Consider the following 27,422-nt stretch of genomic DNA (forward strand, 5'->3'; position numbering starts at 1 on the left):
CAAACTCATCATCTGGCTCTCTACATCTTTGTACTGGCTATCCCTCAAACCTGGAATCCACTCCTTCCCAACCTCTGCCATTTTGGATCCCTTACTTCTTTTAAGACAGCTCAAGCACTACCTGCTAGGACAAAGGTCCTGAATCTAGGGTCCGCAAATACCTACAGGATCTGTGAATTTGTTGTTTTTTAAGAATATATCATGGTAACCATTTCAGCTTAATTGGCTTTCTTTGTAGTCCTATCTATTTTATGCATTTAAAAACATTATTTTAAGAAGGGAGCCATGGGTTTCACTAGACTGGCAATGGAGACCATGACAAAAAAGAGGGTCTCGAGGAAACCTTTCCTGATTCCCCCAACTACTAGCATTCTCCCTCCAAAAACTAACTTGTATTTATTCTGTATAAGCGCATGTATGTGGATGTTGTATACCTTGATAAAATATAAGATCCTCAAAAAGCAGGGACAATTTCATTTTTATTGCTACATTTCTGGTGCCTAGCACAACGATTTGAACTTGATAGTAGGTACTTAATAAATGATCATTAATCAGATGATTCATTTTATATGGGTCCCTTATCTCTTATGCACTAAATTGTACAGTCACAACTTTTAGTCATTGATACGAGCTGTCTTCCTTGTTAAATCATTTGCTTTCTGTACAACAAACAAATATTTTGAAAGTACAGTGCTCTGAACTTTCATTGAATTGAGTTCACTTGAATTATATCCACAAGAATAGGGATTCCTAGTGGAGCTGTGACAGATGTCCTTAAAAGAAAAGCATGAGTGACAGGAAGACACTGAGCCCTATGGCAGCTGGGGAGAGCACCACTGCTCTGCCTGAGCCCCATTCTTTCTTATAGATCTCCTCAAGCATGCACAGGACAGCTGTCATGGTCTCCTCACAAGTGGGCTGGATCTGGTTTTCTGGAAGCATGAACTTATAGGTTCCATTGTCTCTCAATTCAAATGTGTAAGCAAAAGGAATCCCAATATCATAAGCCCAGTCTCGTGAGGATCCAGATAGAGAGTCTATTAAGTAAAACAAGAAGAGAGGATAAATAGCATGGATACCAGTCTCTGACAATGGCAGGGAAGGGGGTGACTTCAGAGGAGTAAAATGCACATTCTGATGAAATAAATTTTAGAAATGTAGAATCTAAGAGTAGGAAGGGACATCAGAGGTCATCCAGGTCCTGGACCCATTGGATCAATTGGATCCATCCAATCCTCATGCAAAGCATGAATCCCATTGACAAGAAAATATGTCGCTTTAGCTTTTGTCTGAACATCTCTAATGAGAAGAAATCCATGAGGCAGCCCATTTAAATTTTTAAAAGCTCTATTTTTTTAAACCTGACCTATGATGCCACCATTTATAGGGAAACTTACTGAGGAAACTCCCTCTACCAATACAGGCTGGCACCTGCTTTAAACCTTCCAGTCTTAAAGCACCCAAGAGCTTCGGTGTCTTGCCCAAGGTTACACAGCCATTATGTGTCATAGACAGGATTAAAATCTAGGTCTTTCTGACACAAAGACCAGCTCTCTCCCTGTGATGCCACATTGTCTCTCCTAGCTATTATTTAGTTCTTATTTTAATCTAAAATCTGTCTGTTGGCCATTTCTACTTCTCACCCCAAGCAGACCAAGGTCTTTTTCATGACAATTTTTCAAATACTAAAGGTGAAGCTCATATCCACCCTAAATCTCCCTTTTCCATTGCAATACATGCCCAGTCCTTTCAGTCAATCTTCATACGACATCATTTGGGGTCCCCTTATCATTCTCTTTTAAGGAAGTAAGAGGTAACTTAATAATTTAAAAATATGAAATTATTCGAATCGATGATCCGAGTTTGAATGACTTACGTGTTAATGTAATCTGGGTGGGCTCTGGAGGTGTACAGAAGAAAAAAAATCTCTTCCTAGATTCTTTTGCTTTCAGATCTATCCTCCCAGCCCCACCCTACACTACTCTTGTTGCCTGATAAGTCCTCTGGGAGCTGAGTCAACAGATCAGCTGCCACTGGACATCATCCTTTCTTCTAACTTCCAGAAGAGAGTCTGGGCTGAGCCTGGGAGTTCATTCTTTTTTCTGGTTCACACCTTGTCCCTAGAGATCACAGTTCAGATTGTGTACAAAAAAATCCCTTCTCTCCAGCTGCTAAGCCCAGGATCTTCCCTTTCTCCCTTGAAGTCCAGTAACTTCCTCCATGCCTTGGATAATGTCAAAGAAGCCAAACAGACACTTACATAACATTTCTGAGCTTGATCCAACTTTATAATTGCTCCCATGCTTTGCTTTCAATTCTTTTGCTGTCTTCTGTCCAATTCGAATCTGTTAGTGGGAAATGCAGAAAAAGATGCCTGGTTTTAAAACAGAAACAACAACTCATGGAGTTTTGCATTTTATTTTTTAAAAGCTAGAGAGAATAATACAAGAAGCTCTCCTCTCTCTCCTTCTCTCCTCTCTCTCTCTCTCTCTCTCTCTCTCTCTCTCTCTCTCTCTCTCTCTCTCTTTCTCTCTCTCTCTGTGTGTCTCTCTTCTCTTTGTCTCTGTCTCTCCCCCGCCCCCCAACTTGATTCCGTAGGTAGTACTGCCTTGAAATTTTATCATCGCTAATTAGCATGTCTTCAGAAGAAACTGAGCACAACATTTCAGGATATGACAGAGCTGGCGTTTTCATGCTAGAAAAAAATCACCCTATCAGTCGTATATTCCCTGAAAGCCAGAGTGTGAAAAACCAAAGTTCCTCTCAAGTTTAGCTTGCCACCCATATCTTTAAGCCCATTTTAACCAAGGGATCATGGCTACATAAAAATGGGTGCCTGGGGACAGATGATGGGGTGAAGAAGACAGATGACAAAAAGAGGAAAAAAAATTGTTGAGTCAAGGAAGTAATGAGAAGAGATAATAAGATAGGTATCAAATATGGTGAACATTTGCTGAGAAAGGATGATAATGGTGGGAAGGACCGAGATTCTGAGGAAGGAACATAAATTAGGATGTATAACTAGGGTGGTGTAATTGGGATTTTTCCCAAGGGGTCAAAATTTAGAAAGTGTTGACAGCAATTGTATTGCTTTACCATGTAGAAACAACCAAACTTAGAACTTAGTTACCAAGAATAATGCGTTAAAATAAAAAGAGAAGCAGATCTCTTCCCTCTAGTGATTCCATCCTAAGTAAGCTCCTTTTAGTTCCCTCCCCCTGAGCTACAACCTCAACAGTGGCAGCCTCTTAATGTCTTGGGTTCTCTGTTTCTCCACATCTCCCTTATGGGATTCCTCCCATGCATTGTACCTTGTTTGCTGAAGTCTACTCGCAAGTTTTCTTTCTCCTATATCCTCCCCACCCCTACCACTCAAATTACTTTGTCATAAAAATTAATCTAACAGAATCTTTTGTCCTGCTTGCTTCAGATGCATCTTATGGTGCTTAGCCTAGGGAAACAATAACTAGTTACAAGTCTACATGTTAAAACATCATATTTTTACTTTAAAACTGATTTTTATAGCTGTTGAGATCTTTAGCTACTATGCTTAACTATGTATCTAGTGATTGTTCTAAGAAAGCAAGATGGCCCCTAGCATATTGGGTGAACCATTGGTGGGAGATCTTTGGGAGGACATGGACATGAGTTACACAGAACGGACAAGCATGGATGGGTTGCAAACTGGACTAAGAAGAAATTCCAGAATTAATGAGATCATGGGTCAATCGATATATCTGAAATAATTTGTATATGTTGATTTTACATACCTATGTGTATATAAGTACATAATGTATGTGTGTGCAGACATGCCCAAACACACACACATGCACACACACACAAAGTTTTATTCTGATGCCTTCTTATGGTCTAGAAGTTATTCTGGGCTCCTACAGGCTATAATCACTGAAGAACAAACTCAAAAAGGCTCTACCAAGCTGAAAGTTTCCCTTATAGGTCTGACAATAGATTTCTATTGTCCAAAGACAAGACTAAATTTAGAGAGATTAATTCCAGAGGGTTCCTTTCCAAGTTATTTTTTTTAATTGGCCAGAGCAATTCATGAAGACTATATGTTAAAGGCATGGAGAGGTTTCAACTAGAGAAAAAAGTAAGTACCTATACTAATTAAATCCTGGATCATCAAAGCTTGATTTTAAGATTATAAATTATATAATATTATGTATAACATGTACATTGCATTACATATATTATATAATTTAGTATTAGTTTGACCTAACCATCTATATAGGAAAAGACACATGGATAAGGAATGTCTATTGTTCAGATTAGAACATACAGTTAGATGGATAGCCCATAGAGCTTGTCCATCTGTCTATATGTCTTGGGCAGATGGTGCAAATGGACATTGAGTTGGACCTATAATTAAATAGGATGATGGGAGCAAGCTGGATTGCCTTTAGGAAATCACGGAACTTCTTTAATAACCCTAGGCTTCTTCCAGAAATAAAAGCCCATCTTTTTAATGTCAATATTATTCTGGTACTGTGTGTTTGTGAGTCATGGAACACCACAGTCTACAAGAAATTAAAAATGAGTATCACTTAGAAGGGAATAGAGAGGCTTATGGTGGGTATAATCACAGAACAACACATAGCGCGCACACACAAAACCCAGAAATAAAGAATGTGCACAAAGGCTGAACAAATTGTGGTATATGAATGTAATGGAATACTATTGTGCTATAAGAAATGATGAGCAGGTGGACTTCAGAAAATACCTGGAAAGACTTATACGAACTGATGCTGAGTGAAGTGAGCAGAACCAGGAGAACACTGTACACAGTCAGAGCCACATTGTGTGATGACTGACTTTCATAGACTTTGCTCTTCTCAGCAATGCAAGGATCTAAGACAACTCCAAGACTCATGATGGAAAATGCTATCCATATCCAGAGAAAGAACCATGGCATCTGAATGCAGATTGAGGCATGCTATTTGTTCTCTCTCTCTCTTTTTTTGTTTTGCTCCTTTTCTCAAAGTTTTCCCCATTGGTTCTAATTCTTCTTTACAACATGACATGTGAAAATATGTTTAATATGAATGTATATGTGGTGCCTATAAGAGACTGCATGCTGTCTTGGAGAGGGGGATGGGGAGGGAGTGGGAGAAAATTTAAAACTTAAAAGCTTATTAAAAGCTTAATATTGAAAACTAAAAATAATTAATTAAAGAAAAGAATGTGCACAGATAAATATGGGACTTAAAAATGAGGTGAATTGGTTGCAGGCAAGAAGAAGAAATAGCTAGTACACAAACTACTAGCCCATTTGATATCCTTGCCCAGCTGATACCCTTAGATGTCAGGAGAAAGAAAGAGAGGAGGCCTTCAGCAAGTAGGCTGGCCCTCCTGTGGCAAAACTATGGAATGATATTGACAAGAGTTGCACAAGATAGACAATCACAGATAGGTTGCCATTTGCATTATTGGATGGAGCTTCCAAACTGTTAAGCTTACAGATCCATTTGAATTGTTTTGAATATTTAATCATCCAAATCTCTAAAATATATGCATATGAGTGTGTATATGTACACATACACAATAGAGATGGATATGTGAGTAATTTCTGAGAATTTAAAATTGATCCTAATTTGAACATTTGGTCAGTAATTTCTGGGAACTTTAAATTGATCTTAATTTGAGCACTTAATCAATTATTTTTGGCTTTGAAAAGCAGATGCCATAGTGAATAGATTATTAGAAATGGAGGAACATTATTCTTCTGATATTTAATGTGTAACCATGGTCAAATCTTCCAAATTCTCTAAAGCTTCCATCTCACAGAGGTTGTTGGGAGGCAGGTCAGTGGATAGAGAAGTGGACCTAGGATCAGGAAGACCTGAATTCAAATCCGGCCTTAGATACTTTTAAGCTGTGTGACTCTGACTTTTTCCCACTTAATAGCATTTTATTTTTTCCAATTACATGTAAAAATAGTTTTCAGCATTCACTTTTCTAAAATTTTGAGTTCCAATTTTTTTCTTCCTCTCCCTCTCCTCTCCCTCTTCCCCAAGATGGGAAGCAATCTGATACAGACCACACATGTACAATCATATTAAACATATCTCTACACTAGTCATGTTGTGAAAGAAGAATCAAAGCAAAAGGGAAAAACCATGAGAAAGAAAAAAAGAGAAAATAGTGCACTTCGATCTACATTCAGACTCCATAATTCTTTCTCTGGTTGTGGATAGCATTTCCTATCATGAGTCTTTTGGAATTGTCTTAGTTGCATTGCTGAGAAGAGCTAGTCTATCAAATTTGATCATTGCACAGTGCTGCTGTTACTGTGTACAGTGTTCTGGTTCTGCTCACTTCACTCAGCATCAGTTCATGTAAGTCTTTCCAGGTTTTCTGAAATCTACCTGCTCATCATTTCTTATATCACAATAGTATTCCATTACATTCTTATACCACAACTTGTTCAGCCATTCCCCATTTGATGGACATCCCCTCACTTTCTAATTATTGGCCACCACAAAAAGAGTGGCTATAAATATTTTTGCACATGTGAGTGCTTTTCCCTTTTTTATGATCTCTTTAGGATACAGACCTAATAGTGATATTGCTGGATCAAAGGGTATGCACACTTTTATAGCCCTTTGGGCTATAGCTCCAAATTGCTCTCCAGAATACTCAGATCAGATCACAACTCCACCAACAATGCATTAGTGTTCCAATTTTCCCACATCTTCTCCAACACCTAACATTTTCCTTTTTTGTCATATTAGCCAATCAGATAGATGTGAGGTAATATCTCAGAGTTGTTTTAATTTGCATTTTCTTTAATCAGTAGTGATTTAGAGCATTTTTTATGACCATAAATAGCTTTAATTTCTTTGTCTGGAAACTTCCTGTTCATATCTTTTGACAATTTATCAACTGAGGAATGACTTGTGTTCTTATAAATTTGATTCAGTCCCCTACATATTTTAGAAATTAGGCCTTTATCAGAAACACTGGCAGTAAAAATTATTTCCTAGTTTTCTGCTTTCCTTCTAATCTTGCTTGCATTGGTTTTGTTTGTGCAAAACCTTTTAATTTAATGTAATCAAAATTATCAACTTTGCGTTTCATAATGTTCTCTATCTCTTGTTTGGTTATAAATTCTTCCATTCTCCATAAATCTCACAGGCAAACTATTCCTTGTTCTCCTAATTTGCTTATGGTACCAACCTTTATGTCTAAGTCATTGACTAATTTTGACCTTATCTTGGTATACAGTGTAAGATGTTGGTCTACGCCTAGGTCTGCCATACTGTTTTCCAGTTTTCTCAGCAGTTTTTGTCAAATACTGAGTTCTTTTTATATATATATATATATATATACATATATATATATATATATATATATATGTATGTATGTATGTATTTTTTATTTTTTTTATCCTTTTTATTTATTTATTTATTTATTTAACATATTTAGTTTTCAGCATTGATTTTCATAAGAGTTTGAATTACAAATTTTCTCCCCATTTCTACCCTCCCCCCACTCCAAGATGGCATATATTCTGGTTGCCCTGTTCCCCAGTCAGCCCTCCCTTCTGTCATCCCACTCCCCTGCCATCACCTTTTCCCTTCCTTTCTTGTAGGGCAACATAAATTTCTACGCCCCATTGCCTGTGTATCTTATTTTCTAGTTGCATGCAAAAACTTTTTTTTTTGTTGTTTTTGAACATCTGTTTTTAAACCTTTGAGTTCCAAATTCTCCCCCCTCTTCACTTCCCACCCACCCTCCCTAAGAAGTCAAGCAATTCAACACAGGCCACATGTGTATCATTATGTATAACACTTCCACAATACTCACGTTGTGAAAGACTAACTATATTTTGCTCCTTCCCAACCCATCCCCCTCCATTGAAATTTCTCCCTTGACCCTTTCCCCTTTCAAAAGTGTTTGTTTTTGATTACCTCCACTGCCATCTGCCCTTCCCTCCATCAATACCTCCCTCTTTTTTATCTTCTTCCCTCTTCTTTCCTGTGGGGTAAGATACCCAATTGAGTATGTATGGTATTCCCTCCTCAGGCCAAATCTGAGGAGAGCAAGATTCGCTCATTCCCCCCTCACCTGCCCTCTCCCCTCCTCCCACAGAACTGCTTCCTCTTGCCACCTTTATGTGAGATAATCCACCCCATTCTATCTCTCCCTATCTCCCTCTCTCAATATATTCCTCTCTCATCCCTTAATTTGATTTTATTTCTTTTAGATATCTTCCCTTCATCTTCAACTCACCCTGTGTCCTCTCTCTCTCTCTCTCTCTCTCTCTCTCTATATATATATATATATATATATATATATATATATATATATGTATGTATATATGTATGTGTGTATATGTATATATATGTATACATATATACATGCATACACATTCACTTATATAAAAATATATACATAAACATAAACATATATATATATATGCATATTCCCTTCAGCTTCCCTAATACTGAGGTCTCATGAATCATACAAATCATCTTTCCATGTAGGAATGTAAACAAAACAGTTCAACTTTAGTAAGTCCCTTGCAATTTCTTTTTTCTTGATTACCTTTTCATACTTCTCTTGATTCTTGTGTTTGAAAGTCAAATTTTCTATTCAGCTCTGGTCTTTTCACTGAGAAAGCTTGGAAGTCCTCTATTTTATTGAAAATCCATATTTTCCCTTGGAGCATGATACTCAGTTTTGCTGGGTAGGTGAGTCTAGGTTTTAATCCTAGTTCCATTGATCTCCGGAATATCGTATTCCAAGCTCTTCGATCTCTTAATGTAGAAGCTGCCAGATCTTGGGTTATTCTAATTGTGTTTCCACAATACTCAAATTGTTTCTTTCTGGCTGCTTGATCTGGGAGCTCTGGAATTTGGCGACAATATTCCTAGGAGATTTCTTTTTGGGATCTATTTGAGGAGGCGATCGGTGGATTCTTTCAATTTCTATTTTGCCCTGTGGCTCTAGAATATCAGGGCAGTTCTCCTTGATAATTTCTTGAAAGATGGTATCTAAGCTCTTTTTTTGATCATGGCTTTCAGGTAGTCCAATAATTTTTAAATTATCTCTCCTGGATCTATTTTCCAGGTCAGTGGTTTTTCCAATGAGATATTTTACAGTCTTCCATTTTTTTCATTCCTTTGGTTCTGTTTTATAATATCTTGATTTCTCATAAAGTCACTAGCTTCAACTTGCTGCAATCTAATTTTTAAGGTGGTATTTTCTTCAGTGGTCCGTTGGACCTCCTTTTCCATTTGGGTAATTATGCCTTTCAAGGCATTCTTCTCCTCATTGGCTTTTTGGAGCTCTTTTGACATTTTTTAAGGTGTTGTTTTCTTCCGTGTATTTTTCAGTATTTTTTTGGCTCTCCTTTAGCAATCATTGAGTTGTTTTTCATGGTTTTCTCGCATCCTTCTCAATTTTTCCTCTAGTTCTCTAAATTGCTTTTCCAAATGCTTTTTGAGCTCTTCCATGGCCTGGGACCAGTTCATGTTTTTCTTGGAGGCTTCTGTTGTAGACTCTTTGTCTTTGTTGACTTCTTCTGCCTGTATGTTTTGGTCTTCTTTGTCTCTAAAGAAAGAATCCAAAGTCTGAAACTGAATCTGGGTGTGTTTTCACTGCCTGGCCATATTCCCAACCAACTAACTTGACCCTTGAGTTTTTCAATGGTGTATGACTGCTTGTAGACTAAAGAGTTCTATCTTCCACGTTTGGGGGGGATGTGCCAGCTCTGCCACACCAGCACTCCTCCTTCCCCAAGAACCCCCAACTGGTTCTGGGCTTAAATCTTCAGCAGGCTGTGCACTCCTGCTCTGATACACCACTTAATTCCTCCCACCAGGTGGGCCTGGGGCTGGAAGCAACTGCAGCTGTAGCTGCCCCACCTCCACTGCCCCGGGGGTGGTGGCCGAACCTGGAACTCCTTCCACTCCAACAGCTTTTCCCACTAACCTTCTCCGCTGTCTTTGGTGTTCGTGGGTTGAGACGTCTAGGAACTGCCACAGCTCACTGATTCAGGGCTCTAGGGCATGCTCCACCTGGCTCCTGGTCTGGTTGGTCCACGCCACTCATGCTGGGCTCTGCTCTGCTCTGCTCCCAGCTCCATGTGGGATAGACCTCACCCAGAGACCATCCAGGCTGTCCTGGGCTGGAGCCCTGCTTCCCTCTGCTGTTTTGTGGGTTCTGTAGTTCTAAAATTGGTTCAGAGCCATTTTTGTAGGCTTTTGGAGGGACTCGGTGGGGAGCTCATGCTAGTCCCTGCTTTCCAGCTGCCATCTTGGTTCCGCCCTCCCCAAATAGTGAGTTCTTATCCTAGAAGCTGGAGACTTTGAGTTTATGTAAAGGTAGATTACTATAGTCATTGACTATTCTGTCTTGCAGTTACCTATTCCACTGATCCACCACTCTACTTCTTAGCCAGTACCAAACGGTTTTGATGATTGCTGCTTTATGATATGGTATGAGATCTGGTTCATCTAGGTCACCTTCCTTTGCATTTTTTCATTAATTCCCTTGATATTCTTGATCTTTTGTTCTTCCAGATGAATTTTGTTATTATTTTTCTTAACTGTGTTACTCTGGACAAAGTCCCTGAACCTTTGTCAGCCTTGGTTCCTCATTGCGAAAATTGGGATAATAGCAGCACCTACATTCCAGAGTTGTTAGGAGATAATAATTGTAAAGCATTTTGCCCACCTTAAAGTACTTTTTAAATGATTGCTATTAAAATGAGGTAATGTATATGAAGTAGTTTCCAACTCTTGCAATGCTATGTAATGCCAGTTATTGTGACATTATATCTTTAAATGCTTATGCCCATTGCTCAATGTCTGAGAAAGTAAAAGATGTAGAAATGAAGCAATCTTTCCCATTTGGACACATGAGCCATTCTGAGAATGTACTACCCCCTTTCACTTAGATCAATGATGCTACCAGCCAACTATTTGTAGGGCATGCTCTCTGAGTTGCTTTCTGGTAATGACAGAATTACACCAATCCAGTCCCACTCTCTTGGTCCATTATAATGAGATCAAATATACACATCAGCAAGGTACCTGCACTCTCCCCAGGCCCTGTTCTCCATGACTCAGTCATTTCTAAACTCATAGAAGAAATGATCTAATTCAACCTCATCCTGAAGAGGAAGAATTTGAAGCCCCGAGTGGTGAAAGAATTTCTCCAGGGTTACGTAGCAGGTGAAGCCACAACCTTTAACTCCTAGTTTGAACCAAATCAACTAGCCCACAGAGTCTTCACATGTTTGAAACCAGAGCCATAACTATAGTGGGGCAGCCAGGGCTTTGTTCCAGGACAAAAAATTTAGAAGGCACCAACAATGCTTTGGGGGGTGGGGTGGGGGAGGGCAGTATTTCAACCGTGACTTCTTAGTGATGGTGCCCTTTTCCGCCAACCAGTTCCTCTTCTTCCCCTGTCCAGCTCTGACTCCTACAGTAGCACTGCATTTCTTCCCCTCAGCAGAAGCAATCTCAGAACAGAAACCTTGGGCAAATCAAGGTGTCATTCCTCCCCCTAGTGGTGACACTCCAGTTGAACAGAAATTTAGGCTTGATGTAGGTCACATTTGGGGTTCTGTGTTCAGCTCTTGGAATCGTATTTTAGAAATGATATTTGTAAGTGAGAGATTCCAGAGGAAGCAAATTAGTCCTGGGATCATACTATAGATTGTTTGGGACAACTGGGAATATTTCGCTTGGAGAAGACTCAGGGAAGACATGATTAATGGTCTTCCTATCTGCTTGTGCCAATGAAGAAATGAGTAGAAAGTGTTAAAAGGTAAATTTAGGTTTGAAGTAAGGAAGAACTTTCTAACAGTATACAAATGTGGAATAGGTCTCCTCCCTCAGAGAATAGAGGTTTGCCCTTCGTTGAAGGTCTGGATAATCACTTGTAGGATATATGTTGTAAAGGAGATTCTTACACATGGACTCCATGATTATGAGGTCTCCTAGTTCACTAAAACATCCAGACTTTCCCCCCATGAATCTAGCCATCTATTGCCCCATCCCATGCTTGGAAAATATTTTAAAACCCCAATATTTTATATTTATTCCCATTAAGTTTCATCTTAGTTTCAGTCCATCATTCTAGCTTGTTAAGATTTTTATACATTTAGCCACCAATCAACCAAGATATATTTATTAAGGACCTACTATGTGCCAGGGCCTGGTTCTTCCTTGAGTCTTTTTAACCAAAGTTCAAGGTTCATGTCATACACCAATTTAGCAAGCTTCTCTTTATTTGAGTCACCAATAAAAATGTTGAACAGCCCAAGGCCCAGGACAAAGGGAGCTCTACTAGAGACATCTTTCCCAATTAACACTAAGAACTAATTTTTGGATCTGGAAATTCAGCCAGTTCTGAATCCTCTTAACCCGTCACCTAGCCTGGCCTTTATCTTTCCACATGTTCACAAGGAGACTGTATGACAGTGGTGTCAAGCTCCTATAGAAACTGGGCAAGGAATACTAAACCCCACAAAAGCATCTCTGTGGTAGAAAGCCACAAATTACTATTATCTATGTTTTATTATATTTTTTGTTTTGTTAATATTTCCCAATTACATTTTAATCTGGGCCATACTCAAGAGTGTTTTAGGCCACCTGCAGACTGCTGGCAGCTTGGGTGACACCTCTTGTATAAATTAGTAGAGGGAGATAACCCATTCAGGAGTTCCCTACATGAATGAAATCAGAGGTTCAGTCCCTATTCCTTACTTCTTTCCTAAGCCTCAGTTTACTCACCTGTAAGATGGGAAAAACTTTGTTACCTTTTTCACAGGGTTGTTGAAAGGATAGTGTTTTGAAGATTCATTTCAACTCCAACAGTTATTAAATGCTTACTGTGTGTCAAGTACCATCCAGGCACTGAGGATATAAAGACACATACACGTGTGCATGTGCACACACATATACACACACACACACAAACATACATACATACACACATTCAGTGCCTACCTTCAAGAAGCTTATATCCCACAAGGAGGAAGTAGGGAGAGAGGTGGGGAGGGAAGGAGGCAAGGAAGGAAAGAAGGAAGGGAGGAAGGGAAGAAGGGAGGAAGGAAAGAAGGAAGGAAAAAAAGAAGGGAGGAAGGAAAGAAGGAAGGAAGGTAGAAAGGAAGGAAGGAAGGAAGGTAGAAAGGAAGGAAGGAAGCATTTATTAAGCACCTATTATGTTCCAGGCTCTGTGCTAAGCACTTTACAAATATCATCTCATTTGATCCTCAAAACAACCCTGTGAGGCAGATGTTATTATAGTCCTCATTTTAGTGGGGGAAATTGAGGCATATGGAGGTTAAATGACTTGCCCAGGGTCCCACAGCTAGTATCTATCAGAAGCCCTATTTGAATTCACGTCTTTCCGACTCCAGGTCCACATGCTCTGTTCACTGTACCATCTAAATACAAAAATACATACAAAACAAATACAAATAATTGAGGGGGGGTGTCACAAATGGAGGAAAAAGACCTCTTGTAGTAAAAGGCACTTAAGTTGAGCCTTGAAAGGACCTGAAGGCTCCTACCTTTAAGTTCTATGGAAACTTGACACTATGATCACAACTGTACAACACACAGTGGCTTGCACATAGTAGGTGTTTAATAAAATGTTTGAATTGAATTAGGTTCAAACAATTCCAAATGGGCAATCAGTTTTTCTTGTTGCCCTTGGGTACTCACAAAGAAGCAAAAATCAGAAGCCTTTTCCACTACTGCTCTTGTTCTGGCTCAGGTTTACATTGCCTGGTGAAATATAAGATGCCATTCCATAATGTGGATATGCATTTTCATTTGCAACACACTTTACAAATATTATCTCATTTTATTTTTACTATAACCTTTGGAGGTAGGTGCTATTATTATTCCCATTTCACAAATGAGTAAACTGAGGCATGTAGGGGTTAAATGATTTGCTCAGAGTCACACAGTTAGTAAGGGTCTGAGGCAACATTTAAACCTAGGTCTTCCTCACTCTAAGTTCAATGCTCTGTCCACTACACCACCTAGCTGCCTATTTTCATTGACATTTGCTCCTTAAAAGGCTCAGCAGAAAAATAAGAGGGGACAAAGTTGGGGGGGGGGGGGATGAGCATTGTGTATGGAAGAAAAGGGAGCAGAGATTACTTTGGGATTTTGTGGGGTTTTTTCTTGTTGTCATTTGGTTTCTTTGTTTTTAAAGAAAACATATTCCACTTTTGAGAACTCACAGCTGGTAACTTCTCAACAGACATCCAAGTGCTCTCTGGGGCTATAGTGATAAAGATGAAAGATTATCATTTCAAATGTTTAATATACTTACCTTATTTTTCTTATACTTATGAAAATGGAAGGTGTTTCTCAATTTGACACTTAAAGAAACAATATGGTACTTATTTAAAGTAGAGTAATGCTATTCAGACCTAGAGACAACACAGCAGGAATCTGGGAAAGCGGTGTAAATAGGAGAAAAAAAGAAAGGTGGAGAAAAGGAAAGGGAAGGATGGACATGATAGACCTAAATCAAACCCTAGCCTTGAAATTTAGAAGGCAGAGAAAGGGTGCTTTACTTTAACAGGGAGTGGACCAGAGGGGCTGATCTCTTACCAACTCAGCATAGTTACGTGGTCTCTTTTTGGTATAACCATAGGGAGTGAGGATGAACTGGCCATGAGAATGTATTGACAGGTAGCATAGGATGCTGCCCTTCTTGCCTTCAATAAAAGTAGAGATGGCTTTTGTTTCAGGTTCAGAGACTGGTCCTGTTCCACAGAATGTTGTGTGTTTGCAATTTTTAGAGGCTCCAATACCTGAAAAAGGGAAAGGAAAGAGACTATGAAAGTATGAATTCTGAAGTGATAGATGAAGAGTAGGTATTGGGGTCCTGGACCCAAAAGGCTTGACTTTGCCACTTACTAGCAGTGTAACCTTGTGTGAGGGGGGAGGGGAGGTCACTTTTGGGGGCCTCTGTTTCCTTTTCCATATAATGATAGGACCGAAATGGGTGGTCTCTAAGCCCCCTTCAAGCTTCAGCATTCTATGCTTCTACGTGGTAGAACTGAACAATACAGGACATTCCACTTGGAATTAGATTTGAGATTTGGCTTCCAGGTTGGTCATTCTAAACAACTAAAGGCTTCTTCAAAGATGAAATTCTAGGCAATCTGTGTCATGATAGCATATTCTCTGCCACTATACATTGAATCACTAAGTAAATATTCATTAAAAGCCTACTATAGCACTAATGACCCTAGGTGTTGAGAGATATAGAGAGACAAATAAAACACAGCCTCTGCCCTCAGAGAGCTTAAAGTCTGATGCAAAAGTTAATTTATATTCACAAATACTTAAAACACAAGAAAGCACTAAAAACATACATTATCGATATCTGACTCATAAAGGAAGCTATAAACCCAATGATGTTTAACTTACCATTTTCAAAGTCTCAAGGCAATATGGTGGAGTGGATAGTGTGCTGGGTATGGAGTCAGGAAGACCTGAGTTCAAATCCTGCCAATGACATTTACTGGTTGTAGAATCCTGGACAAATCACTTAATCTCTTTGTGCCCCCAGGCAACTCCAGTTGCCTATAACTCCTAAGTTGTAGAAGAGTTGTTGGTCTTTGGAATAAAGGGATGAAGGATGTTCCCAAATAGATTAAAAAAAAACCCTTTATCTGGGATCAATAGTTTTTTTTAAAAAATTAGTTTAGTAATTGCATCTCAAAATAATTGATTTCCTTTGTAATTCTATGTATTTTAACAGCTTAGGCATTTAAAAATATTCTGAGAAAGGGTTCATAGGTTTCATCTAACTGCCAAAGGGGCTCATGACACAAAAAAAAGATAAGAACCCCTATAATAGTAGGAGGTTGTTCTTATACCTAAGGGTCCTCCATTGGCAAAATTATATTTTCAAATTGACATTAGGCACTCATTTAAGTGGTTAAAATTGAGTATTTGAAATTCTATCCAATGTGCTAATTCTATATCACAGGCCAATATCTGCCATTGACCCTTTTGTGCTTTGTGTTTCCATTCTCAGCCACTTCCAGTTCATATAGGAATGTGTTACAGGGAGCATACTGGTAAATGTTTAACAACCAGCTCATCAAAACAATGTACCCAGGATAAACTTTAAAGTTTAATGTGCATTATCAACATTATCTCCATTACTTTCTTGTCTATAAGTTAATAACACAATAAATCAAGCCCTTGTTTGTAGGATTTGCTGATTGAAAACTTAACAATTGGCTCTCAAGAACCAGTCCAAGCTGACTCCAGCACACCTCTGGATGTATAGAATGGAACATGGATACCTTAGAACCCTCCAGCCCCCTCGAAAGAAAACCTGTCCCTTAGGATCCTTGGAGCATAGATTGTTATAGATTGAGTTAACAGGTAAAAAGACCTGTTGACCTAAAAAAGACCTCTTGCATACCTTAATATTTTAAATATTTGTGATTTCATTTGTGCAGCTATTCCTTGCACCAATGCAGATGGGCCACAACAGTATCCTTCTTTGGAGTCCATATCATTAGTTGCTGTGGCCCCAAACTTCCTCATTTGATGAGCCTCTTCTAATTTAGCTACATTGATATTTGGAGTACAGTTATCCCTTCTCCATCACAACTTTCCCCATCATGATTTTGACATAAGAAATTAAATGGCATTTTGGGAGGAGTCATGCAGAAGCTGCAGATGACACATAAAAGCTAACAGATGACACAGAAAATGTTTAAAAACTCAGAAATGCATAAAATATATGCATGGTATTGTATAATACCAACATATTTTATCTTTTAATACCATAATAATTCAGATTTCTTCTCTGGAATAAAGGGAGGGACAAAAAATTTTAATGGGTTTTCCAGATCGAGGCAGTGGAGTGGGTGAGGGTTGCCAAGCCGCTAACCCCCATGTGGTGGAAGGGATAACTAGATAGATCACAATCCATTTACTAAGCTAAGCTTTCAATTTGGTAGGACTTGACAAGATTGATGGTTAACTAGCATAGCTTTCAAAAGTCCATAGTTTCCATCATGACAGAAGGACTTTTGATGAAGTCTTGTAGTGTAGTTTAGAAAAATCATTACTGCCTTTCGAATGTATAGGTACGTATAAGTATGGCCAAATTAGTCCCAAAGTCCACCATGGGCTTCTCAACCTCACCTGGTCCAAGTAGAATACAAGATCGAAATTCTAATGTTTCTTATTGATGGATAACGATCATCTGACTAGGAGGAACATGATGAAGAAAGGAATTGGTGAAGACATCTGAGCTTGAGTATATTTTTGTAAGCGATATCTCTAGGAACTCATACCTTCCTGTTGCTTCTCTGCCTCCTATGCAGTTATCAACTCATGTCTCAAACTTGCACTTACTACACCAGGATGAGTTGAAATTCCTATTGAGGTCAGTCCCAAAGCAGGTGCCATTATTGTGGGATGAACGAGATTTTCTCCAGAGGCGATCCTAAATAGAAATACATAGCTGTTACAGCACCCAAAGATGTTCTAAACACCACAACATAAATCACTGTGTCAATGATTACATTTTGATTCTTGACTGTGAGGATGGTCATCCCAGGTTGACCTACTGGGGGAAATTTGTCAGCAACACTTCTGAGTGTTCTCAAGTAATTTTCAGTCATCCTGTTGGACCCATCATATGGCTTGAAACTACAGGAAGCAGGCATTTCTGTATACCCCAAAGGGTTAATTCCTCAAGGGAAACACAATCGTTGTTTCATACATTTAGAGTCGAAAGAGACCTCAGACACCATCTAGTCCAGATATTTTTAATGTGGCATCCCTGAATTTTATTTTAAAAATATTTTTATGATAACTGTATTTCAATATAATTGGTTTTCCTTTGCAATTCCACTAATTTTATTTTTCACTTTAAAAACATTCTGTCAGACATTAGTGTATGCCTATAACTTCTGCTACTGGGAAGGTTGGATTTGGCATCTCTCTTGAGGTTGGGAGATCTGACTCAAGTGGGATAAGCTGACCAGAGGCCCAAACTAGGTTTGGCATCACTATGGCCAGCCCAGGGAATCAAGGGGACACCAGGTTGCCTGTGGAGAGGCAAACTGTTTCAAGTCACAAAGGGGTACAGTAGATCAAATCTCTCATGCTAGCAGAGTGGACTGGCCATAGGTAATAGGGAGAACCAGCCTTAAACAAAACAAAACAAACAAACCAATAAAAACATTCTCTTGAAAAGGGTTCTATAGGTTTCACCAGGCCACCAAGGCCAAAGGAGTCCCTGACAAAAAAAATAGTTAAGTGCCACTAAACACATCTCCCATGCAGTGAAACAGAATCAGTTTGCTTACAGTTCTCCAGCTGTAGACATAGCCATCAATATTCAGAACAGGGAGGATATAGAAGTCCAGCTTCCTAAGAATTTTGCTTATCCTTAGGTCTGTTTTGTAGTTTTGTAGAATCTACAAATAAAAAGATGGAAACACCTGGAAGATTTTGGAGAGATTTCTTTCTCTTTTCCCTCTCCTCATCTCCCCAGCCTGATCACAAGAAATTATTGCATTCTTTTCCTCAGGACTTCTATTTTCCATGACTTCATAGGTTGCCAAGATTTGAAACTATTAATTTTGAAAACTTTATAAGCTGTTTGATATCCTCTTTTGAAGGTTAGTATATGTTCTGTTTAATATAGCTAATATGAAGATTTTCTTTAAAAAAATATCTTGGGTTCACACATATAGCTGTGTCAAATGTTGGCCTTCTCTAGTACAGGGATGGGAGGGATTGGTGTGTTTCATGTATATGCATATATACATATGTGTTGTGTATATGTGTGTATATAGATGTGCATATGTATATATATGTATATATGTGTATGCATATGTGTATATATGTGTATTATGTATATGTGTGTGAGAAAGGACTTAAATCCAGGACCTCCTAACTCCAAAGATGACCTTCTCACCATTATACTACACTGTCTTTCCCTTAAATTCCATTGAAAGCAAATTTTTAATGCCAAGGATAAGACCAGATTCTGCAATTCAGTTTTGTTTCCCAACCCGTTGATATACCTTGCTCCCTTGGAAGTAATGGATAGTTCTATCCATGTGCAAAAGAAAAAAGGCATTTTTCAGTAGCTGAGAGGTGACCACTGTCCCTATCATCATCTTCTTTATCATTGAACTCTTTGAAGGTGTTTTTCAGTTCACAAAGTGCTTTGCATACCTTCTTTCATCAACCTTGATAAATATGATAGGGGCACTCACTTCTCTCACAAACCACTGGCAAAAAGCAGGTGCAATCCACTCTCTGGCATGAATTCCACATTCTATCCAGATGATCTTTTTCAGGATATTTGTTGGCACTCTGATCTAAAGGGGATACACGTGGCAGTTTGAAAACAATCACCTGTTACAAGAACCCATCCCACCATATTTTAGTTGTCGAGGGCCAACCTCGGGCCAAATTAAACCCTGCGCAAATTTACTGTTTGGCATCTGAGGAGTCCTCCTTTATGGTTGTAAGCAGCAATAAGGATTCAGAAAGACACTTCAACCAATATGAGCCTCTCCCCTGCAACTGTTGAACCCCTGCTGAAAGTATAATTCAAGGTACAGTAAGTAGGAGGAATTCCAGTGGTCACAGCATAAAGTACACACACTTGCACAGGCCAAGGACTTAACTCATTAAAAGGCGCCTCATTCTCCTTTCCAGAAGTCAGAGCTATGGGTGTGGAACACTGTATACTATACCATCAGACTTTTTTGATACCCTGGTTGGTTTTGCTGAAATGCCCTCCTCCCCTGCCCACACACCTTTTATTTTTGTCTTAGTTGGAATGAATTGCTCACTAGGAAGGGCAGAGGGTATTTTGGGTAAATAGCCAATGTGGGAATTTATTTTCTTTGAGTATGTGTATGTGTTAGGAGGATTTTGTCCTTCCTTCCTTCCTTCCTTCCTTCCTTCCTTCCTTCCTTCCTTCCTTCCTTCCACATTTGGGGTTTTCTTGGCAAAGATACTGGAGCAGTTTGCTATTTCCTTTTCAAGATCATTTTACAGATGAGAAAACTGAGGCAAACAGGGTTAAGTGACTTGCTCAAGGTCACACAACTACTGAGTACCTGAGGTCACATTTGAATTCAAGAAGATGAATCTCGCTGATTCCAGACCCAGAGCTCTATCTACTGCACTGCCTCACTGCTTCTTTTAAATCATAGTAGCATCTTAAGCCCTTTTACTCACCTTCAGGTAATACATTGGTCGAACCTCATAGGTCATGCCTAGAAAGTGCTTTGTCACCACTTTACTGTACTTCTTTTCTATCTGAATCATCCATTTATAGATCTGAAATAGTCATACAGAATGGTTTATATCAATAAGATCACCATCTCCCTATCTCAGCTGAAGATAACTTATTTTTCTCAGTTACAGAGACTACACTGAACTCTATAGAGTATGGAATAAGTAAGTTGCACATCTGTATGGAAAACATTTTTTAAATAATATCCAGACTTATGATTTCAGCAATGAAGCTTAACTCTGGAAATTCCCTCCATTAATGTAGATTAGCAACTTCTCTCTAACTGATGGTTGTGGAGATTTGCCTGGGCCACTGAGAAGGGAGTGATTGGCTCATGATCACATAGATAAATGAGTAAGAGGCAAGATTCAAATTTGATGTTCTTTTATTTTTTCCTGACATTTATTTTATCTACTACCTCTCATGGAGAAAGTCTAATGGCTTTAAACTAATATATAAATACTATTGGCTTATTGGATTTTAAAAAAAGCTTTCTTTGCCACACTACCCAGGATACTTTCATAAGCATTTTTTAAAAATCACAATCATTGATCATCATTGAGCATCATTCTAAAACAGAAGAAATCAATAAATGTATCTGTCAAAATATTCACCAACCATAATTTCAAGGGGACATAAGGTCACAGAGAAATTGAAAGCCACATCAATTTGGAGAGATACCAAACTACACTCCTCCATACTTTGATGGACCAAAGGTGGTAAAATATCAGTAGCTGGCACTGATGCATGGCATCCGGGGCAACTAAATCATATTAATGCTGTTTTCTTTTCAATTTGGTAGTTTGGGTGGGCTGATTTAGATGATGAAGGAAAGGAGGGAAGGTATCTTATACTTTTGCCTAAAATACAATAAACTCAGGTTCCATGAGGATCGATAAGGTAAGAGAATTTGAAAAAGTCAGCAACTCAAAGATGGCACCATCAGCATGTCGCTGAGTCATTCCCCATGCGTATATGTCATGATAAATTTGGAAGCCCTGAATGAAAGCAACTAGAGACGCTCATTAGAAATGCCAGTGATCTATTTCAAAATGATTATGAAGTGATTAGCTTTCTTTCTCATTTGTGGGAACTGCAGTCAAATAGAATCATAGTGTAAGAATTATCATAACAATAATCATCATAAAGAGGCTTGGGTCTTTTCTGTGCAGTTCAGCGATCAGACACAACTGGAGAGAAGAAAAGAAAACTAGGCAAATGAATGTTAAGATAGTGTTATGAATAAGGATTACAGATGATGGAATTATATACACAAACACATACATATAATTTCTAGATTATGTTCATACATGTATACATACATGTATGCATACACGCATGCTTAATATAGATTAATATATTATATAATTAATATATTGAATACATTTGGTGGACCTCATGGAGAGAACATGGACAAGAGTCATATATGACGGGCAGGCAAGTATACGCATACACATACATAATATATATTAAGTACACATATATACATACACATACATATACACACATATGTTCCTTGGGAAACTCTAGTCAAGAATATTGTGGAGATATATGTGTACATGTATATATGTTTATATGTTTGTATGTTTATGTATGTAAACAAATATACATATATTTGTATACAATGTACATGCAAATGTACACACACATATATAAAATTTCTTTGGAGAAAACAATCAAATCAGCTTTGTCATTATTGAAACTACTTTGGAAAAGCAATTTTAATGCTTTTCCACCTGGAAACAGTCCCTCCCCCTTGCATCTTAATTCTTTATTTAGGGTCCATGATCTTTTAAAAAATATTTTTGATAACCATATTTCATTATAATTGGTTTCCTTTGTAAAACAACATACTTTATTTTATGCGTTTATGCACAATGTTCTGAGAAGAGATTTGTAAGTTTCACCAGATAGTCAAAGGAGCCTATGAAACAAAAAGAGATTAAGAACTCCCAACAGTACTGCTTTCAGATGAATATGCTTGGAGTAAGGGCCATTTCCCCTAACCCCCTACCCTCAGTGCACACACACAGGCATACATATACAACCTTACTTTTACTCTCGCTACTTAAAACTTGCTAGGGATTGAGAAACAGGCATAAACTGTAATTTGGGTTATTTATACATCTTTTTCTAATATCACGAAAGTTTGAAGGAGACTCAAAAGATCCATGACTTTGCCTCTCCCAACCCCCAACCTAGACATGTCCATTAGCTTGTTTTCATTTCTAGACAACATCCTTCCAATAGCCCAAGCCTCTTTGCCTTCCATGGGGCCCTACAAGTCATCTACCTCAGAAGCGTTCAATTATTTCCTGATAAGAAGGCTGTTCCCTCTTTGGGTCCTTGCTTACCTCCTCAATGGGATGATACTTCTTATAGTCATAGTCCTCCAAGTTGATCCCGGGACTCTGTTTCTCCGCCACCATTCCATGTCCATCATTTGCCAAGGTTCTTTGAGGGGAAGCCATGAAAATTCTGAAATCAGTAGGTGCTGGATGGGACCTCAGAAGCCACGTAGTCCAACCCCTCTCCTTTTACATATGGGAAAATTGAGACTCAAAGAGTTTGTGATGCCTAAAGTCACACAGAGAACTTCAGAGAGAGGATTTGAACCCAGGTTTTCTGACTATAGAGTCAATGTTCTGTCCACTATACTAATTGGGAATATCGCATCGATTGATAAATAGCTATTTTATGAAAGTTTTTACATCCCCTGCTGAAAGGCATCATACAAGCACCTACAAGTCATAAGACTGACATTCTGACACCTATGATATTAATTAATTTGTTCAGAAGCACCTGATGGTGACATGCATAGAGCATAAGGCCTTTAGTCAAGAAGACCTGAGTTCAAATCTGGCCTCAGACACTAGCTATGTGACTCTGGGCAAGTCACAACCTCCATTTGCTTCAGGTTCTTCAGGTATAAAATGGGGATAATAAGGGCACCTGCCTCCCAAGGTTGTGGTGAGGATCGAATGGGATAATATTTGTAAAAAATGCTCAGCACCGTGCCTGGCATATAGTAATATAAATGCTTGTTTCCTTCCCCTTCCTTCTCCCCTCCCATTCATTCAACAAACATTTATTGAGCACCTTTTGTATATTTGATGCTAAGTTAGGCACTTCAGAGATCACAAAAAGGTATAAGACACAGTCCCTGTTCTTGATCAATTTATAATTCACTTAGGGAAGTCCAACAGAAATAAGAAAAATTAACAGCACACATACAAAAACATGAGAGATGTAACAAGGCTGTACGTGCTAAGTGCCAAGTAAATGGCTGTAACAAAAGAAGGGCTGTTCTGCTTCCACAGCCAAGGGACCGTGAGATATTAAAAAATTTAACTATGTTTCCACACGGGGGGGAGGGGGGAGTGGGTATTCTTCTCAGAGAACTAGTCTCTTTTTGCAAAAGCAATTCTCAGAAAGAGCGGAAACCAGTCTGTGATCAAAAGTAGGGCAAAGGGTAAGCTAGACCTGAAATAAGCATGCTTAATCGCCTCATGAATACTAACTGGCACACCCCGCATAAAATTATCCCTCTGTTTTCTGTACATGCGACATATAAGGTGGGTGAGGTAATGTGATAAAGAGTAGTACGTAGTGGGAGCAGAAGGAAAGTGCAACCCAGGAGGATTGGGACCAATCCCAATTTGGAAGGGAGGGACCTTAATCAACTAATCTATATAAGTTGGCTCAGCCTCTCTATCCATGCACTCGTGCATCTTAGCATGGGGTGCCTGCTTCTCACAAGAACCGTAATAAAATTTTCCTTCTCTCACTCCTGTGTAAGATTTTGGTTTTGGACATTTCTAACAATGGCAAAAATAACCACAATCTACAATTGCCAAGAAGAAAGAGATCCATGTGGAGAAGAAAATCTAGGTTTATAACCAAGATTAGGAGTCAGAGAACCTGGGTTTGAATCCCAACTTTGTCACCAACTATTTATGTGATGAGGCAAGTCATTAAAACTCATTGGGCCTCATCTGTAAAATGTGTGGGTTTGACTCCCTCTAAGGTCCTGTAAAATCCTTTTCTTAAATCACCAACCATCCAACTGGTAGTAACACCAGGAAGTGTATGCAAAGGGCAAGGGTCTAATCAAAAACAAGTTTATTATTCCTAAATTACTGTGTATTCTTGTTTGTGAATACTAATTATAACATGCAATCCCCATCATGAATGGTCTTCAATGGGTTACTTGTGCCTGCTTTCATAGGGAAGGCATATGCTGAGCCAGTTTATAGCCCAGGACCTCTAAAAGCATCCCAGACCTATTATTCCTCAAACTTGGGTAGGTAAAGGCCCTAAGAAGTTGGGCCACTGACTACTGTGCATCTCATTAGCATGCCAGAGTCCCATTTGTTATTGGAATTAACCAGACAAATTGCTCAACCAAGACTGGCCATGCACCAGTGATCTAGCTCCAAATCTCTTGCTTGTGAACAAACATGTATCTTCCTGATTAACACCAGTATGTCTACTTGTTAACTAAGCAAGAAAATTTCCAAACAGGAATTCATTATAACTTGACAATTTTAGCAATTGGCACAGCCATTTCCTGAGTAAGCCCTGTAAGTCTTGAAGGAACAGAGACTGAAGGGGAGCCTTCCAAGGGCAAAAATCAGGGACATTTAAAGATTAAATATGGGATACTAAGGAAGTATACATTTCCAAACAGTAACCATATGAGACAAGTTTTCCAAACAAGAAGAGAAACACATACTTCTGAAATGATACTCATCTTTTAAAAGGCGATTCTGCTGCTGCTGGAATTGCAGTCAGAATGGGGGAAATGGAAAAGGCAATGGAAAGGGAGTTAGAACTCAAGTATGGGAAATAATCCTTGAAAGACAACCTTGGTTACCATCCCCCACTCCTGCCCATCACAACCTTTTTTTTTTTGTATGAGAAACATTCTGGCAATGTATAGAGCTCTGGAGACCCCATTCAAATCCAGCCAAACCCAAACACTTATTAGCTGTGCAACTCTGAGCCTTGGTTTCATCACCAGTAAAATGAGAATAATACTAAAAATTATCCCTTCCCCATCACAGGGATTAGGAACACAGGGTTTAGGGGCAGGCACCCCCAGTATCTGGAAAATCCATGTAAAATTTTTTGGCCCTCTCTTCATATCAGATGACAAGTCTGATTTATTTTTCTTTTTCTCTTATAGGGTGTTTGCAGTATCTTATTGTAAAATTTGGTTAAGTATTTGGTCATAGGCTCTGTGTTATCTGTGTCTTCTGCAAAACTCCCCCAAAATTTCCATTTGATTTTTTATGCCAGCCATGATGGGGAAAGTCATGATGTTGAAAGGATCACTGTACTAAGACCTACCACACAGGACTGTTGCAAAGATCAAATGAGACTTCTTTAAAGTGTTTTGCAAAACTCACAGTCCTGTGTAACTATAGTCTATCATTATTTCTGTCCACAAGCACCTAAATTTCGAAAGAAGAAATGCTCTTTTACTGAGCCCAAGTTTCCCAGGAAAGCAAAGATTCATCTTTTCAACATTAACATTGAATTATTATTGTCTCTATATGACAGTAACACAGGGAGCACCTTTGCCTCCAAAGAACCAAAATGAGTATCTCACAGAGAATAATGGGGAGTTCATGGTGTGGTTGCACAAACTGTAATGCAGAACCAAGGAGGAACTTCTAAGAAGCAAAAGAACATCATGAAGGAATTATCTGCCAGGAAGAGATGATGGGCTGGTCATGTGGCAAGAGCAAGGCATGACATGTGGACAGCCAGAAAGCTCTCCTGGCACACTTGTTCAGAAGCCAGGAGAATTCAAGGAAGTCTTCGAATATGTTTGGCAGACCCCACTGGGAGAACTTCAGGAAGAACATGGACAAGAGTCATATATGATGGGCAGGAAAGTATAGGTTGCAATCTGCATCATTGGGAAGAACCTCCAGATTGATGTGATTAAATACAGAGCCATTTGCATATTTGAGCATTGAGAGGAGAGGAGGAAGAGCCTTCTAGGGCAAATGGGACAGTCTGCGCCTCATTGGGACAGGAGATGGAATGTGCACAGGAAATAGGTGGGCCAGTTTGGTTACAATGGAGGGTGCACTAACGTACAATTAGGCTGAGAAGATGTGTTGGAGTCACATTGGGAAGGGTTTTAAATGCAAAACGGAGATTTTTGTATTATTGAGCAGGGGAATGGCGTGTTTTCAGGTAGTAGAGGAGCAAGTGGATAGAGATGGAAGGTTATAAATAGAGAAGATGCCTGAAGGAGCAAGCTCCCAGAGGAAAGAGGAAGGGATGGGACCAAGGGTGAAAGTAGAGGAATAGGCCTTGGCCCAGAGGAGGGACCACTTCCTTTTCAAAGAGAGGAGCAGAAGAGCAGGAAGTAGGGAATGCTGTTGAGGGAATCTCAGGACTATAAGTGAAGAAAAGAGGGAGCCCCTGACAGATGGCCTTAATTTTCTCAAGGATCTTTGCTGGAGAGGTGAGGCAAGGGCATCATGGATCTTAAAGAAAGGTTTGGAATAAATGTTCTATAGAGCGAATTGAGGAGGCAATCAGAGAAAATAAAAAAGATTTTAGTATAGCAGGAAGGTCCCAGTTGACATTTAATACCATGAATTTATGGTGGACCCCCGCAGCACAGTTGTGTGACTTCCTTCAACAGTGTTCCATAGTTCCTTTATAGGAACAGAGAAGGCAGATGGTGAGAAATAGTCTAGGGTTGGAATCTGGAATGGGATGAGCAGCATCCCAGGACAAAAGGGCAGGGGATTTGAAGATACAGAATAGGGTAAAATTGAACTGGTATTTTCCTATAAGGTGACAAATTCTTTCCCTGAAAATAACCATGTACTCCTTAATGAAGGCTCTTCCTATCCATATCATATCAAAGAGCCAGTTTAAAAGTGAAGAACAGAGTCAACCAACTGGCGTTTTGTCCAAAAATAACTGAATGGACTGATTTTTAGACTGAATTTGGATGAGCATGGCAACCTAATAGAGACACAACTGAAGCCATGATGAAGTATCAGTTAAGACATGCTGCACAAGTAGATAATTTACTAGAAGATAAAAACAAAGCAAACCAAAATAAAGTTGATTTCAGCCAAACATTCTTTTCTGTG

The 27,422-nt window shown here is 39.0% G+C and overlaps 1 protein-coding gene across 1 annotated transcript in view; it reads right to left on the bottom strand.

The window, feature by feature from the left end:
• Positions 1–774: 774 nt before the first annotated feature.
• The window catches only part of CPO (carboxypeptidase O), a 31,910-nt gene continuing 5,262 nt past the window's right edge, over positions 775–27,422 (bottom strand). The window contains exons 2-9 of the mRNA XM_036753325.1: positions 22,650–22,749; positions 20,238–20,339; positions 19,262–19,366; positions 18,344–18,454; positions 17,385–17,475; positions 14,607–14,809; positions 2,261–2,345; positions 775–1,037 (exon numbers count right to left, since the gene is read on the bottom strand). Of these exons, the coding sequence (XP_036609220.1) occupies positions 775–1,037; positions 2,261–2,345; positions 14,607–14,809; positions 17,385–17,475; positions 18,344–18,454; positions 19,262–19,366; positions 20,238–20,339; positions 22,650–22,749 (1,060 nt within the window). The remainder of the gene's footprint in view (positions 1,038–2,260; positions 2,346–14,606; positions 14,810–17,384; positions 17,476–18,343; positions 18,455–19,261; positions 19,367–20,237; positions 20,340–22,649; positions 22,750–27,422) is intronic.

This window comes from Trichosurus vulpecula, chromosome 4 (genome assembly GCF_011100635.1).
Source record: "Trichosurus vulpecula isolate mTriVul1 chromosome 4, mTriVul1.pri, whole genome shotgun sequence".
In the NCBI taxonomy this organism is placed as follows: Eukaryota; Metazoa; Chordata; class Mammalia; order Diprotodontia; family Phalangeridae; genus Trichosurus; species Trichosurus vulpecula.